Genomic DNA, 17,200 nt, shown 5'->3' with positions numbered 1-17,200 from the left:
TTCCTCAAGCCGTTCACCAGCACTCCGAATCCCTAAGCCTTATGCCTCGTCCAAGATCTAAGAGCAGGTGTTAGAAAATTAGCCATCCCTTGGACTAGCATTGTCAAGCTATAGTTGTACAATTAGCTCTCTTTCCTATCAGCTTTTGGGCATTTTCAGCAGTCACTGTGAGTGAGCACTTTTTTTCCCAGCAGGTCAAACAACTTATGGGCAAGCAGCGGTGCCACATGGCATGCTAGAGGCAGATCGCTGATTTGCTGCGTGATTTTGTGTGCAGTCGGCTAGTTGGGCCCAGCTAGCCAGTTTTAGCTGGCCGACACGGTCATTTTTATGACCATTTTGCTACTATTTATATTCAGCATGCAGCCAGCCCACAATCACTTGTGTTCAAGTTGTGAGAAAGATCGGCTTAAGGAGATACTTCGACAGCCTATTTGTATATCTACCCTCTTCATTTCAGCATTCATTTACTGCAGATTTATGTGTTCTATTGTGTCTCTCTCTCCCTCTTCTCTTGTGTTCATCGTCTTTCAATCTTGTCCATACACTTTTGCATTCACTGCACTCTAACAAACATCTTCATGCCATCTCACCCATTGATTCCTCTCCCCATTCATACCCAGGATCTATGGGTTCTTCCTAGTTTGGGGTTTTGGATGTTTCAACCACCCATGGCTTGGTGGTCACGCCTTCATATACCTTACAGCATGGAGTAACAGAGCTCGTGGCTTCTCTCCCAAGGTTGAGTTTCCGGTACTATCAGCTCATCATGTCTACTACTCTTCACTATAGATCACCTTACAAGTGGAACTCCAAGATTTCATGGTTGATCCTCTCTCATTTCTCTTTCGCTCCTTTTTGGGCCTAAGAGGGGGTGTTGAGAAACCAAGTCATTCAATACATTTCCTCTACTTCATTCCTATATTCATTTCCATTTACAGCCCCAAAAATGCTTTTTTTCAATCATTATTTAGTGTTGGGGCACCACCCAAGAGACTTTAATGGGCACCACTCTAGAGAGTTGGGGCATCACTCAAGACAATATGTGCCTATAAATACAGCACTAACTTCCTTCATTCTTCATCGCACACATCCATTCCTTTGACCACTATCACTCTCTTCCATATTCTTCTCTCCTTTCTCCATCCTCTCCATTGCCGTTCACACCCCACGAGGAGGACATTACAGTTCATGGCTTTTGCTTCCATCTCCACCTGGCGATTTGCAACCTATATCATTTGGCCTCAGCCCTCCTCATTGGCATCATCATCACGCTTGTGTTTGCAGCAATTTCAGGCCGTCTACAACAAGTTACACCCACTTTATCAACCCTACATTAGATACCTATGTTGTTGTGTTTTCTGCACTCCTAAAGGGCTACCAACAATCACCTCTCTATAGCCACTTACACAAAGACATCTTCATCAAATATTCTTGTGCTTTCTTCTCCAGTTGGCTGCCCAGCAGTCACCTTGATAGCAACCATCATCTCCGAGAGATTTTAGCATATACTTCATCTCTGGTAGGTCAAGGACTACATTTCACTCCCTCTACAGCTAGTTGTCCTTTATTTCACCATTTAGTATTACCTTCGATATCTTATCGCTAGAGGACTTTGTTTCGCTCCCTTCACTATGTAGATTTCCTTCAGGTGCTACCCCTTTATCAAGTAGGACAATGCAATCATCTTCAAAGCTTTGGCTCCACTATATCAGCTTGGTTCACTTAGCATGATTCATCGTTCATCGTTTTCTTTTTCTATGTTTTCTCTCAGTTTCTTCTTCTCTCAGTGTTTGCTCTAGACTCTTATGTTTCTCGCCACAAACCCTACTATATCTCTAATATGGTATGAGTGTATACCGTTTCATCACCCTATTTTGACAAGCCTAACAGGGACTCATGCAAAAATTTGGATGGTTAAGCTCTCTATGCTCAAGGAATGAAGATGAAGAAAAGGAGGATATTTTGAGAGCAAAAATAAGATGCAAAACATAGAATAGAAGAAGAGCAAGATGATGATGATGGCATGGAGGAAGAAGAAGAAAACAAGCTCCCTCAAGTTACTACTTTCGATTTATAGGAACCTTTAGGGCTTGCATCACCCAACATTCAAATGGAAGAGGAGGATGATAATGTTAGCAGTATAGTTAGATCATGTGTGAGTTTGGACTATGCCTAATATTACTAGGTTATTTAGGCATTTTATATGGTCATTTTAGCGATTATTTAGGCATTTATTGCTGGCCGACCAGCTGCCATATTTGGCATATTTTGGGCCTATTTATTCAGTGGCTCCTCCTCCTCTCATTCAATCATCATCATTCTTCAGGTGGTCTTCCTGTTAAAGTGAGGAGCTAGTGCTGGTGTCCACACAGCCAATGACTCACTATTGTACACATCATTCTCCTCGTGTTTGGTATATGGATTCCATTTCCTGAACACATCTCTGAGTTCTCTTCTTTTGCAGTGTTCTTTTGATCTTTTGTTCTTTTTCTTCTGTCTTGTGTTCAGCAATTTATTTCAGCACGTGTCTATGCTTCCATTGCTGCACCACTTCTAACAGATAGCTACAACCTTACTCATATCATCCCTCAACAACTGCAAAGCATGGATATTGCCCTTCTCAAACCTCTTCAATATAGATGATACAATTGGAAACAAGTTTTGGAAATGCACTCAATCACCATGCATGCCCCCACCTCAGATAGATGAAGCTGATGTTGTCAACATCAACCGCCACCCAAAAAGGCACCAAGAAGGAAGAAGCTTACCCAAAGTCTCACATTGTGTGTGGCACTTTTCCTCAGAATCCTTCTTTCCACACATTGGAAAATGTGTCTTGTCAACTTGCCAAGAAGTCTCTAAGAAGAATCTAAGGGAAGAATGTTGTCCCTAAGGCTACATCTACCCAAACTAAATCCCGTAGCAAGGCAGATGCAGCCAAAGTTGGACCTGGTTCAGTAAGAGGAGGTACAAATCTTATCAAACCCACTATCATAGGTCTTAGGGACCAACTTGGCTTAGAAGACGAAGAACTTCAAATATGTGACCCTTCTATAGGCTGGTTAGAGCAAATATAGATCAGCCATCTAATTCAGATGCTAATGGCCACCTCCAAGGCAAAATAAATGGCACAATTCTAGCGCATGTACCATTCAATTCTAATGGATACATAATCTACTATCAACTATTATGGGGTACTTTTCTACAAGCATTTTTCAATTTGGTTTGTTCTACTCTCATGGATCGACGGAATGATCTGAACAAAAGGAATAATGATGACCTACAAACAAGATTGGCTTCAAGATCTGAGTATTAAAGGGGGCATAGTCACCATTGGTGACAACTCTACAATTCCCGTTCGAGGATGGGAACTATTCCTTTGTTGCAACTTGCCAGACAGGCAGTCTTCTTCCGCCAAAGTTCTCTATGTACCGAACTTAGGTTCTAACCTCTTGTTTGTTCATGGTCTTACACGACTTGATACCCGTGTGGTATTTACACAAGATGTGGTGACACTAGAGGATACTTCTACAAGTGTTGTTCTTTGGACAAGATCCTAGGAGGCTGGGCTTTATACACTCACAGCCTTAGCCGTGAGGTCTTCCCACAACCTTGGGCTGCTTTGGCATGCTCGTTATGGTCATCTCAATTTTGGCGCTATACAACGAGCTTCTCGAAAGAAGATGGTGGATGGACTTCTTGACTTCCCTCCTATTTACACTTTGTGTCCTAGTTGTTTGAGAGGCCCTAGCTGTTTGAGAGGCAACTGGCATAGCCAACCACATCCCCAAGCTGCCACTAGGAGGGCTTCTACCCCGCTTAAGTTGGTCACCGACCTTTGTGGACCTATGGGCACAGCCTCCCTTGGGAAAGCCAAGTATCTCATGCTGATTGTAGACGACTTCAATCGTTATGTGTGGCCTTATTTTCTGGAGTACAAGAGCGAGGCGAACTTTCATTTTTGGGAGTAGACAATGTTTGTGGAGACACAAACTACTTCCAAAGTTCATGGCATACGAGCAGATGATGGTGGAGAGTTTACTTCTAACCTCTTTTCTCAATTTTGCGAGAATCATAGCATTCAAGTGGAGTATACCCATCCAAACACACTTCAGAGAATGGTGTGGTGGAGCATGCCAATCAAACCATGCTAGAGATGGCCCAATCAATGTTGGAGCATCAAGGTCTTCCTCATACCTTTTCGGGTGAGGCAGTGGCTACTGCACTTCACATCCGCAACCGTTCCCAGACTTCTGCATTATGGGACATGACTTCCTATGAGACTTTCTTTGGTTGAAAGCCTTCCATGTCTCACTTCTGCATCTTTGGATGTAACGCATTTATCCATATAGACAAGAAATAGAGGAAGACAAAGCTTGATGCAAAGTTCAAGAGGCTCATCTTTGTGACTATGGCATTACCACGAAGGGCTATCGACTCTACAACCCGACGACACAGAAGCTTAAGGTGAGCAGGGATTTGATCTTCGATGAGACTTCAGCCTCTAAGGATCCTACTGATGGTTTTATTCCAAGTGATTCTTTGTTATCAACTAACCCTCCCCTAACCTCAGTTCCTCTCCTTCCTTCTAGGTTACTTCTTCTCACCCCTTCGTCGTCTTCGGCTCCTCCCCCTCCTCCTCCTCCTCCCTCTACTTCGGCTTCCCTACCACCTTTGACGGATGCGACTACATCATCTCCGTCGCATACTTCCATGCCTTCAGCCTCCCCTCCGAAGTCTTCAAGGGCTGCTCAACCATCACAGGGGGAACCTTCTTCAAATGAGGAGGATTTCCCTTCCCTTGGTGAGGGGGGGTTCCTACCCCAAACAGGTGCATTACAAGTACGAAGACTACTCAATCTCCCTCACAGCAAGATGAACCTATTTGGGTCCCTCATTGGTACCAATTGCTCAAGTAAGATTCAGGTGTTTCTCACATTTCTACTACTCTTTCAGGTCCACGCAAATCCGCTCGCTTATAGGCCCAGCGAAATAGTTCACTTTGTGTGACCTATGCTCTTATGTCACATATTCTTCATGTCAGTGAGGCCACTACAGTTGAGGAGGCTCTTGCACACGATATTTGGCATCAAGCCATGCAAAAGAAGCTCGATTCCATCGAGCGTAATCAAACTTGGGAATTGGTTCCGCGTCCCCCCAAGCAGGTGATAGGTGTGAAGTGGGCCTATAAGACCAAGTACCTTGCAGATGGCTCCTTGGACAAGCACCAAGCTAGGCTTGTTGCCTAGGGCTTTAATCAAAGGGTAGGTTTGGACTATTTTGAGACTTTTGCCCAAAGTACTCTAGCTCTAGCGAAAAACCCTCTATTTCATGCTCGCACGAAGCACATCAAGGTTCAATACCACTATGTTTAAAAGCAAATCCTAGATTCCAAGTTAGCCATGGCCTACTATCCCACGGAGGACAATGCAGGAGATCTCTTCACAAAGCCTTTGCCCAAGGCTTCTTTGCTCCATCACATGAGGTTATTGGGTCTTCAAACACTCCCAAAATCAGGAGGTGTTAGTGAAACCAACCTTCCTTCTATGGATGGGTGGTAAGTCCATGATTACAACTTAATTACAGCAGCAAACAATAAATGCAAATCTAAAAATACAAATTTACCTACTAATCTTGGACAATGCACACCTGATTGGCCCCAAAATTAGCGCCCCTTCCGGTATTTCTTTAGCTTTATTGAAGAAAAAGTTGATTTACAATGGGATTCTCCCAATCCCTTTTGGTATTTCAACTCCCCTTGCTGTCCAAAGTGGCCCCCAAGTCTTCGATCTATTTTGCCCCTTGATTTGGGCACTCAATTGGCCTTCACCCGCTTTGATGGAGATGGAAAATGCCCCAAATTCAATTATTTCCTGGTCCGTCCACTTAAATAGGCTAAAAACAGCTTCAGCCCTGTTCAATCCAAGTCTTGGAGCTTCCAATTTCTGGCATGATTCTCGAGGCTACTGCTAAACACTAATTTCTACTGCATATTAGGATTTATAGCAGAGAAATCTAAAATTTCTCAACCTCCAAGGGTCCAAATGCTGAGATCTTCAGAGCAAGGCTGTGAAATGGCGGGAAGATGAGAGGGAAAGTTGTAGAGAGAAAATTCAGAGTTTTGTCGCGAAGAATGACTAAAAATCAGTCAAATACAGCTGCTGCCCTACCACACCAGCTTGTAGATACAAAGAACTAAAGAAAATCAGTCATTTACAGCTGTTGCCCTCCTGTCTCAACAATCTGTAGATGTTGCCTCCTTCTGTTGATTAGTCTTCTCCTACCCTTGGCAGCCTCAGAAGGTCCTCCAATGGCTGCAAATCAGACCAATAGCCTCTTCTCTCTCTCTTTTGTAAGCTGAATTTATAAAAATGCTTCTCTCCAGTCTCTAAAGACGTTTTTCAATCTTGCATGGGCATTTTTTACAAGTGGCAACCTATACAAATGGTTTTTCCAGTATTTTTCATAATTAAATATTAATTTTTAATCTTTAAATATTGAAAATTAATCTAATAATTATTTTGGTACCCTAAAAAATAATCTAATTGGCCAATAATTAAATTGGCTGGGCAACTTCCATTCCCGAGTGTCTCTACGCTATCTTTGACCATCAAATTGGTGTTAGGTATCATTAAACGCCACTTCTCTAGTGTCACCAACTGACACTTATGGTCAAATGGATGACCTAGGCCAACAATTGGCATCAAATACCACCAAGTACCTGTGCGGCATAACTTATAGCAACTTTTGCCTTTGGCATCCCGTGATTTCTTTGGGTCTTGGGCTTGTAAATTTACTCTAACCCCAGTTCCACCTCACGTGTGCAACGTTTACTTCATCATGTGATTAGAAATTAATCCACATGTTAAGTGAGGTTTCAAAAATACATGCCCTCTGTTAGCCTGCTCTTATTTAGTCTCAGTCTGTCATCTCCTGGTTGTGAGCTCCTGTCAGAGTCTGACAGGAGACAGAGGAGCTCTGTCAGTGTGTTTTCAGGCTGCCTTAGTCTGTATGCAGCCCTGGGCATTTTACAGCCCAGATCTGGGCTGTTTTTGGGGTGACTGCCCATTACTTTGGGCAGTCGGACCAGAACTGGCCAGTCGGACCAGATCTGGCCATAGTCGGCCAGATCTGACCAGGTCGGCCAGTTTAGCTGGTCGGCCAGTTTGCTGGCTGGGGGCTATTTATAGCTGCCCCCCCAGTCAGTCCAGCATTCATCTCATTCATGCTCTGCAGGTTCAGCACTCCTCCCTCCGTCTCCGTCTCCGGCATTGGTGCTGCCTCTGCTTCCAGTCTGTCCTGGTTCCCTCACTGACGCTCCGGGCTGCGTGCAGGGACTGTTCTGTCCATTCCAGTGTATTCAGCATTCATCTCAGTCAGTGCAGATTTTCTTCCTTCATTCTCTGCTTCCTCTCTCCTCTCCTCTGTGTTCTTGTTCTTCTTTCGCTGCGCACTCTCACATGGTATCATCGCCTGATTGAGAGCACGGAGGACGCGAGAAATACCTTACTGCTGCTGCCCACAGTTCCACAACAGCCAGGCGATTCCCTCAGACGGCTGCCAACAGGTCTATTCCAGCCAGGCGACTGCATCAGAAGGCTGTACAGCCTGCATTTGCTGTACACAGGGGCTGCCACGTCATCCAGTGACGCAGCAACCCTGCGTTTGCTGCCAGGCGACCTCTTCTGCTGCAGGGCGACCCTCCTCCAGCTTGCGTTTTGCTGTTTTGCAGGTCGCTCCTACCCCGGCTGCTCTTATCCTGCAGGCGACCTCTGTCTGGGCAAGTTTCCGGTGCTGGTGGTCTCGATTCTGGTGTTCTGCATCAGATCTATTTGCGTTTTGCAGATCTAGGTGGTTGTAGGCACTCTCTGCCTGCATCCTGGTGGTTGGTGACCACACTGTTGGTCCTATTTCGTCAGCGGCACACCTTTCTTGGTATTTTGCAGATTGGAAGATGTCTTACCAGTTCTCAGGCTTTGAAGACTCAGAGGATGAGCTTCTTTCTCATCATTCCTCTGAGCGGAGGCGGGACTATCGTGAAGTTCGTCATCGGGAGGACCCTCCTCGCACTCGTCCTTCTTCAGTCCATGCATCTCAGAGGGTTCCATCTACTGCGAAGGTTTCTTCAGTGAAGACTGCATCAACTGTGCGGATGCCTTCCCTGATCCCCTCTATACAGGTGCCGATTCTCCCTTCCTTTCCGAAGGAAGACAAGTTGGATGGTTCCAACTATTCCCTATGGTCATGCAAGGTGGCTTGCATTCTTGATACCTTTGATCTATGGGATCTTGTTTCTTCGCCCATCAACCGACCCCCCGTGGATTCGTCCGATGGCACCTCTATGGACCGTGCAGCCTTATGGGATAGGCTCAACTCGCAAGCCCGTTCCTTTCTTTTTATGAGTCTCCATGATTCAGTTCTTGTACATGTTCACAGGTTAAAGACCGCGGCGGAAGTATGGACAAAGCTTGCGTCTTTGTATCAGCACAAGACATTTGCCCACAAGATTTCCCTGGAGAAGAAGTTGCGGATGCTCAGTCTTGATGGTTCTTCTTCCATGAAGGAGCACATCACGAAGATGGAGGATATGCGAGGCGAGCTAGCCTCCCTTGGTCGTCTGATATCGTCTGAGGATATGGCGATGATTCTGTTGACTCAGCTGCCATCACCCCGATATGATGTCTTCTACACCAGCCTCATCACTACGAGAACCCGTGCGACTCTCCTATGGGAGGAGCTTTCCCCGCTTGTCTTGGAGCATGACGAGCGACTCAAAGAGGTGGGAGCCAGTGGCTCCACCAAGGCATTTACGGCTGCCACAGGTGGTGGCAAGAAGAAGAAACAAAAGAAGGAGAAGTCCAAGGACAAGAAGGAGGAAGATAAGAAGGATGCGAAGGAGAAGAAGCCCAAGTGTCCCCATTGTGGGAAGGGCACTCATCCCAAGGAGAAGTGTTGGCAGAAGTATCCCCATTTGAAGCCTAAGGAGAAGGACTCGAAGGCGGCCCCAGCCACAACAGAATCTGCGTTTGTGCATCTCTTTGTTGAGGAAGACACTGCCCTAGCTTCTACCACACAGGAGAAGCCTTGGCTCGTCGACAGTGGAGCATCTTCACATATGACCTTCCGTCAGGATTGGCTTCAGGATCTTCATTCCAGAGGGGGTACAGTCACCATTGGTGACAATTCTACAGTTCCTGTTCATGGAGTGGGGACTTTACCTATGTTTTCTGACAGGCGGTCTTCCTCCGCCAAAGTGCTCTATGTGCCTGATTTGGGTTTTAACCTATTATCTGTGCATGGTCTTACTCAGTTAGGTACCCGAGTCATTTTTACTCAGGATGCAGTCACAGTGGAGGATGCTTCTATAGGTGATGCCCTTTGGACAGGTACACAGGAGGGTGGGCTTTATACGCTCACAGCCTTGGCTGCGCGGACTTCCCATGAGCTTGGGCTGCTCTGGCATGCTCGGTATGGTCATTTGAACCTTGATTCTCTTCGCCGGGCTTCTAGGAGAAAGATGGTGAAGGGACTTCCTAATTTCCCTCCTCTTCACACTTTGTGCCCTAGCTGCTTGAGGGGCAAGCAGCACAGGCAGCCTCACCCGCAGGTTGCTTCTAGGAGGGCTACTTCACCGCTTGAGTTGGTACATACCGACCTTTGCGGACCTATGGGCACGGCCTCCCTTGGGAAGGCCAAGTATTTGATGCTGATTGTGGACGACTTTAGTCGTTATGTTTGGCCTTATTTCTTGGAGTACAAGAGCGAGGCGTACTCCCGTTTCTGTGAGTGGCAGGTGTTTGTGGAGACCCAAACAACTTCCAAAGTCCGTGGTGTTCGAGCTGATCACGGTGGAGAGTTCACTTCTCACCTTTTCTCTCAGTTTTGCAGGGATCATGGTATTCGGGTGGAGTATTCCCATCCGAACACACCATCAGAGAATGGTGTGGTGGAGCGTGCGAATCGGACCATGATTGAGATGGCCCGATCTATGCTGGAGCATAGGAGTCTTCCTCATTTCCTTTGGGGTGAGGCGGTGGCTACAGCGGTGCATATACGCAACCGCTCTCCGACTTCGGCGTTACAGGACATGACTCCATATGAGGCTTTCTTTGGAAAGAAGCCTTCCGTGTCCCATTTTCGCATCTTTGGGTGCGATGCTTTTGTCCATGTGGACAAGAAGAAGAGGAAGACGAAGTTCGGCTCTAAGTCGAGAAAGCTTATCTTCGTTGGTTATAGTACGACCACGAAGGGATATCGGCTCTACGACCCGACGACGCGGCAGGTTGAGGTGAGCAGGGATGTGATCTTTGATGAGGCTTCGGCCTCTGAGGATCCTATTGATGGTTCTATTTCCGATGTTTCTTCATCATCGACGGACCCCCCCCCCCCCCCAACCTTCTCTCCCTTCCCTTCCTTCCAGGATCACCCTTAGCACCCCCCCTATTCCTCCTCCTCCTCCTTCGGCTTCCCTTTCCCCTTTGGTGGATGTGCCTTCGTCTTCTACGAGCTCTTCTACCGCCTCTTCGGGATCTTCACGGGATATACAGCCTTCTTCAGATGCGGAGGATTTACCTTCACTTGGTGAGGGGGAGTCCCTCTCCGATTTGGGTGCTTTACAGGTTCCGGAGACCCCCCGGTCTCCCTCACAGAAGGAGTCTCTCAAGATTCCTTTATGGTATCGCCGGCTCATGCAGGATTCAGGTGTTACTCACTTTCCTGCTTCTTCTACAGGTCCTCGTCGATCAGCCCGTTTACAGGCCCAGCGGGACAGTTCACTATGTGTGAACTATGCTCTTATGTCACAGATTCTTCAGGATTCCGAGCCTTCCACTGTGGAGGAGGCTCTTGCACAGGATATTTGGAGACAGGCTATGCAGGCCGAGCTCGACTCCATCGAGCGAAACCATACGTGGGAGCTTGTTCTGCGTCCCGCGAAACGGAAGGTGATTGGTGTGAAATGGGTCTTTAAGACCAAATATCTTGCAGATGGCTCCTTGGACAAGCATAAAGCTAGGCTTGTTGCCAAGGGTTTTGCCCAGCGTGCAGGGTTGGATTACTTTGAGACTTTTGCTCCTACAGCTAGGTTGTCCACCATCCGCGTGCTTTTGGCTCTTGCTGCTCACCACCGTTAGCCTGTCTATCAGATGGACGTCAAGTCTGCTTTTCTGAATGGCGTTCTTGAGGAGGAGATTTATGTTTCACAGCCTCCTGGTTTTCTTGTGCAGGGGAAGGAGGATCATGTCTACAGGCTGCGGAAGGCTCTTTATGGCCTAAAGCAGGCTCCTCGTGCTTGGTACCAGCGGATTGACCGCTTCTTTCTACAGAGTGGCTTTGCGCACTCCACTTATGATCCCAACCTCTACTTACGGGTTGTGGATTCTCTTTCGGTGTTTCTCATCTTGTATGTGGATGATCTTATTATTACAGGGAGCGACACTCAGCAGGTGGAGCATTCTCGGTCCATTCTACAGCAGGAGTTTGACATGGCGGATCTAGGGATCCTTCACTTCTTTCTAGGTCTGGAGATCTATCAGATGGCACAGGGCATTTTTATCTCGCAGCACATGTACATCTCCGAGCTTCTTTCGGAGTTTGATATGGCTGAGTGTCGGCCTATCTCATGCCCTATGGACCCTGAGTCCAAGCTTTTGACAGCTGGAGTTCCTCTTACCGATCCCACCCGTTACAGGTGCCTTGTCGGTTCTCTTATCTGGCTGCTTCACACTCGGCCGGATATCTCCTTTGTGGTGGCTTTATTGTCTTCCTTTATGCAGACTCCTACCCAGGATCACTGGCAAGCGGCCTTGCGGGTTCTTCGCTATTTGCAAGGGACTCGATCCTTTGGGATCATGTATGGAGATGGGATTACCCTTTCTGGATGGAGTGATTCTGATTGGGCAGGTGATGTGGATTCGCGACGATCCACTACAGGTTATGCTTTCACCCTTGGATCTGGTGCTGTCTCTTGGAGCAGCAAGAAGCAGCCTACTGTGGCACTTTCTTCTACAGAGGCTGAGTATCGGGCCCTATGTTCGACCGCTATGGAGGCAGTTTGGCTCCGTCGCTTACTCGCGGAGATTGGCTTTTCCCAGACCGGACCTACGGAGCTGCGCGTGGATAACCAGAGTGCTCTTGCTCTGGCCAAGAACCCGGTGTTTCATGCTCGTACGAAGCACATTGAGGTTCAATATCACTATGTTCGAGAGCGGATCGTGGATTCGGAGCTGGTGGTGGTCTATTGTCCTACGGCAGCCAATGCAGCTGATCTCTTTACGAAGCCTTTGCCTCAGGCTTCTTTGCTTCATCACATGCGGTTCTTGGGTCTTCAGACTCTCCCAGGAGTTGAGAGGGGGTGTTAGCCTGCTCTTATTTAGTCTCAGTCTGTCATCTCCTGGTTGTGAGCTCCTGTCAGAGTCTGACAGGAGACAGAGGAGCTCTGTCAGTGTGTTTTCAGGCTGCCTTAGTCTGTATGCAGCCCTGGGCATTTTACAGCCCAGATCTGGGCTGTTTTTGGGGTGACTGCCCATTATTTTGGGCAGTCGGACCAGTTCTGGTCAGTCGGACCAGAACTGGCTAGTCGGACTAGATCTGGCCATAGTCGGCCAGATCTGGCCAGGTCGGCCAGTTTAGCTGGTCGGCCAGTTTGCTGGCTGGGGGCTATTTATAGCTGCCCCCCAGTCAGTCCAGCATTCATCTCATTCATGCTCTGCAGGTTCAGCACTCCTCCCTCCGTCTCCGTCTCCGGCATTGGTGCTGCCTCTGCTTCCAGTCTGTCCTGGTTCCCTCACTGACGCTCCGGGCTGCGTGCAGGGACTGTTCTGTCCATTCCAGTGTATTCAGCATTCATCTCAGTCAGTGCAGATTTTCTTCCTTCATTCTCTGCTTCCTCTCTCCTCTCCTCTGTGTTCGTGTTCTTCTTTCGCTGCGCACTCTCACACCCTCATGATAGTTAGCATGCCTATGTTAGTTAAGTTAGTCTCTAATCTCCTGGTTGTGAGCTCCTGTTAGAGTCTGACGAAGACATAGGAGCTCTGGTAGTTTAGGTGCATTTTCTTTATTTGTCGACTTCTTGTGTGCATTCCTAGGCTAGTTACTGCTTTCCATGGTTTGCCTACACCTGCAAACATTGTCATTGTCATCTAGGATTTTTCCGGAATCACCCCTATTCTTTTTGGCATTTTTCTCTTCATTGACCGACACTTATTGATGGTCATCCAGCATTTATGGCCTCCCCTAATGTAGGTCGGCCATATTTGGTTATTTTTGGCAATTTATACCCAACCCCCCACTTGGCAGACACACACACTCTTCAACCTTCAATCTTCCCTTTGCAAGTGCATACGCCCACACTCCGACTTTCTATGCTTGGTGCTGCCATTGTCATGAGCCTGATCTCGTGCCCTCACTTACGCTTGGCCCGCATGCAAGGACTAATGAGTCCATCATCATTGTATTCACATTCTTCTTCAATGAGTGCAGTATTTCTTCATCCTTTGCTTCATGTGTGTGTGTGTGTGTGTGTGTGTGTGTCTCTCTTCCGTTGTGCAATCTCACGTATTCAATGGTGCAATTATTTATAGCTTTCAAATAGCTCGAGAATTCACACAATAAACTCTTGAATAAGAGGCCAGCATTGACACCAAATCCTTTTTGGAGAGGAAGTACGTCACAGCCATTCTACCCTTTTTTGGAGAGGAAGTACATCACAGCCATTACAAGCTCCGAGAATTTGGGGCGTCTCAAGTGAGCAAGTGCATTGGGATAGCAGCCTAATGCATTTTCCAATCTCAAGGATGTTTCCCATGCCTGGAAGTGATGTACCCAAGCAGAATTAGCCACCCCATTTTGCTATGCATCCATATTCAGCATGTTGTTAGCCCCTTTCAATAATGTCAAGTTATGTACGAATCGTTGCAGCCCCTATGATGCAATGGCCTTCCCCACATTACGCGTTGGGAGTGTCCAAGTTGAAGACGTGTCCAACTATCAAGTCCCATACAAAGTAAGAAATATGTCCATCTTTTTTCCCTCGAGGGGGGAGGTGTGGTGTGGCTTAAGGTAGAGATGTAAGGTAGAGGAAGCATCTGTAAAGTGTCCTTTGTAACTGTCTCTTTACTAATATGAGGAACTACTCTTGGAGACAAGAGACATGCTCATTCCTAGTCCAATATGGTCCCATCAAATTTTGAAATGAAGAGGTAAATTCCGGCCAAAATGAAGAGGTAAATTTGGAAATCTCACTAAAAACTCACAAAATGAAACAGTAAGTTTCCGCCGAAAAGTCATTCGTTGAGAAATGGAAGTGCACAGTGGAATTTCGGCCAAACACGAAGATGGAAATTGAAAATTTCCACCAAATATTAGACATACAGACGGAAACCCAGAGAAAAGGCATAGGTACAGGCTCAAAGAAACATAATGATGCTTACTATAGGCTCAAAGGAACATAATGATGCTGTAGATTACCCTAGAATGCCGAGAAGGATCGGTAGCTCCTCGTCCGTAGCATTGTATCTGGCCAGCTCCTTTTTGGTCCATATTCTCTGTATATGAAAGAGGCAATCAACAGGCCTGATCGCTTATATAAAACTGACCAATAGCGAGTGGAGACATACAGGGTGAATAACTGGCTCCGAGGCAAAATACAGGATGAGAGCGACAAAGCCGACAGCTATGGCGAGACCCAGACAGGCTGGCGCAGGGTTGATGAGCTCCTCGTCGGCTGGTGGAGAATCGACCGGAGCATTGTTTTCTTCTTGTTTGGAAGATTTTAGGGTGGATTTGTCAGGCGAATGGAAAAGCTTTCGAGAACGGAGACCAGCAGGGAGACGATCGTCCATAACAGCACTGATGATGATGGTGGTGGTGATGATGATGCTAATACACAAACCTGAAGTTTAATTGCACACCAGCAGCCTTGCAAGGCCCTTAATTAACCTTACAATATTTATGTTTATAGACCGAAAGCAAAAGGCTATGTACAGCAAGCTTGACCTTACATTACACTTCGAAATACTAATGTACGACCTTACATTACGCTTGTAAAATGCCACGAGACCATCAGGTAATTACTAGTATAATCTCTACCATGCATTATAAAAATCCTTACATTACACTAATACAGTCATGGAGTAGTGTTTGGGGTATGGGTTGAGTTTGAAGGGTCAAAGCTTGCATCTCACACATCCCCAGCGGCACAATATATGTTCACTTCAAAAAATCCTTACATTACATTTTGAAATATGATGTAGCTCTAACATTTTCTCGTAGAAATTATCATCAAGTACTTGCATCTATAAAAGCTAAGCTTGACCTTTGAAAATCACACCTGTGCTTTGATCCTAAATTACTCCCAAAAGTCTTGCACGCCCATAATTGATGTTGTGAGTAGGCCAAAACCAAAAGGCAATGTACTTTGAAAAGCCTACCAAAGTAAACTTCACATTAAATTCCACGTGTGCTTTAATCCTAAATTTCTCCCAAAAATCCCAAAAAAAGTAAACTATCTTGTTGGTACAGCGTGTGAGTGGAGATTGGAAAGTGAAGAAGAGCAAATATCTTTTGATTTTAAAATTAGTTTAGATTAAGAAAAATTGAAAACCCAAAGAACAAATGATATGGCATTGCCAACAAACACATGCCCCAAAATTTAAAAAAGGATGATCTGATACATGAAATGGATGCTTAAGCCAAAATAGAACCCTTACACATTTTACTAACTTGGCTCTGCATGGTGGAAACAACATCTTGTTCTATTTGGATGATGATCTAGCTATTGTGACTTGCATTCTTCACAACATATTTCAATCAATCTCAATCTCTTGCTTTCAAGTATTGTTCTTGTTTATTCTCTAAGGAGCCGGTACCTCTCTTATCAAGCACTTCATAGACGTATGAAACGCCTAGTTTAAACTTTCGAAGAAAATCCTAGGAATTTAAGTGGATTGGCCAAGTGGTATGCGATGAGGAAATGTAGAAAACAAATGAATCCTTCAAGCTTGGTGAAACAACATTGCATTCTGTGCTACATATTCTACTCACTTTCCATATCCCAACTTCTCTTTCTCTCGTAACTTTCCATATCCCAGCATGGTCTGACATGCAGATTCTAATTGACAATTTCAGCATGTCAGTGGCTTTCTTCATTGATCAAGCTTCGTTGGATGAGAGCACGTGGAAGCTAGTTGCACTCCTAACTGCTATAACTTTAAGGTTTATATGGGATAGAAACAATTATTTGTTTGGGTCTCAAGGTAGGATCAAGCCTGATCGTGCCATTCATGTACTAAAGATTGAGTTTTTGGCTGTGTTGGATGTCTTGAGATCCAAGCATTGGATCTTTAAGCTTTTCCATAAGAAGCTGAGGGATGATCAAATGAAAAAATCAAGATAGCTCCATAACGATCTGTTCTTATTCAAGTTAAATTATGTTCAAAGATGTTTTAAATTATGTTCAAAGATGTTCTTATTCAAGTTAAATTATGTTCAAAGATGTTTTAAATATGATTTGGAGTTTTGGGATCCTTGTCCTCACATGCATGGAATGAAGCTTTCAAACAAACCCAAGTTTTACTTAGGAATGTAAAGAACAAGGCAATTAAAATAAGAAATGAAAAAAGTGCAACAAAGTATGCCCATTGTTGTCAACTCAAACTATTAGAAAGGAATGCAAAATTTTTAGGCCAATTAGAACTCATTTAGGCTAGGTTGAAATTAAAAATGAAGAGGCCATTGAAACTCAACAACTTAGTTCAATTAGCAGAGAATGGTAGGACGAGAGTCTTGACAAACATACTAAAGACATGTTCAACCTTCTCAAGGAAAAGAAGGGCAGAGAACTATTCCTCCTAGTAGTAAAAATGAAGACACTAGAGCTACAAAGTAGGACAAGAATATTCAATTAGTACATGATTTTTAGGCCAAAAGCTTTAGCTTCAGTCTAACCTATAATAAGGGGAAAACTAGGGATAGAGCAAAGATTGTTGTGTCAAAATGTAGTTGCCCCCTAATTCCACTACTACAATCTTGAACCAAGATCTATTCCAACATGAACTCTATGACAAATTGACTCCCTTAAGGAAGAGAAAAGATGTACCACATTTGACGGTACATTTGCACATCTTGCCCATTAGATATACTATGCAAGAGGAAAAAGGCCAAGGAGCCTTGTAGTGTAGTGCATGAGAAGTGATTGAAA

At 45.5% G+C, this 17,200-nt stretch overlaps 1 protein-coding gene across 3 annotated transcripts in view; it reads right to left on the bottom strand.

Moving 5' to 3' along the window:
- The window catches only part of MAPR4 (membrane-associated progesterone binding protein 4), a 57,894-nt gene extending 42,864 nt beyond the window's left edge, over positions 1-15,030 (bottom strand). The window contains exons 1-2 of one of the 3 annotated variants that reach the window (XR_015691809.1): positions 14,619-15,030; positions 14,470-14,546 (exon numbers count right to left, since the gene is read on the bottom strand). Coding sequence is in view for 1 of the 3 variants with exons in the window: in XM_087684308.1 (XP_087540434.1) it covers positions 14,470-14,546; positions 14,619-14,843 (302 nt within the window). In the remaining 2 variants the exon portion in view is untranslated. The remainder of the gene's footprint in view (positions 1-14,469; positions 14,547-14,618) is intronic. The other 2 variants (XR_015691808.1, XM_087684308.1) reach the window with 2 other exon arrangements.
- Between the last annotated feature and the right edge of the window lie 2,170 nt (positions 15,031-17,200).

The sequence above is a fragment of the Lygodium microphyllum genome, chromosome 9 (genome assembly GCF_053477565.2).
Source record: "Lygodium microphyllum isolate KBCC chromosome 9, Lygodium_microphyllum_v1.1.10, whole genome shotgun sequence".
NCBI classification, from domain to species: domain Eukaryota; kingdom Viridiplantae; phylum Streptophyta; class Polypodiopsida; order Schizaeales; family Lygodiaceae; genus Lygodium; species Lygodium microphyllum.
Note: the sequence above shows the minus strand (reverse complement) of the source record. Positions and strands in the feature narration are given on the sequence as shown.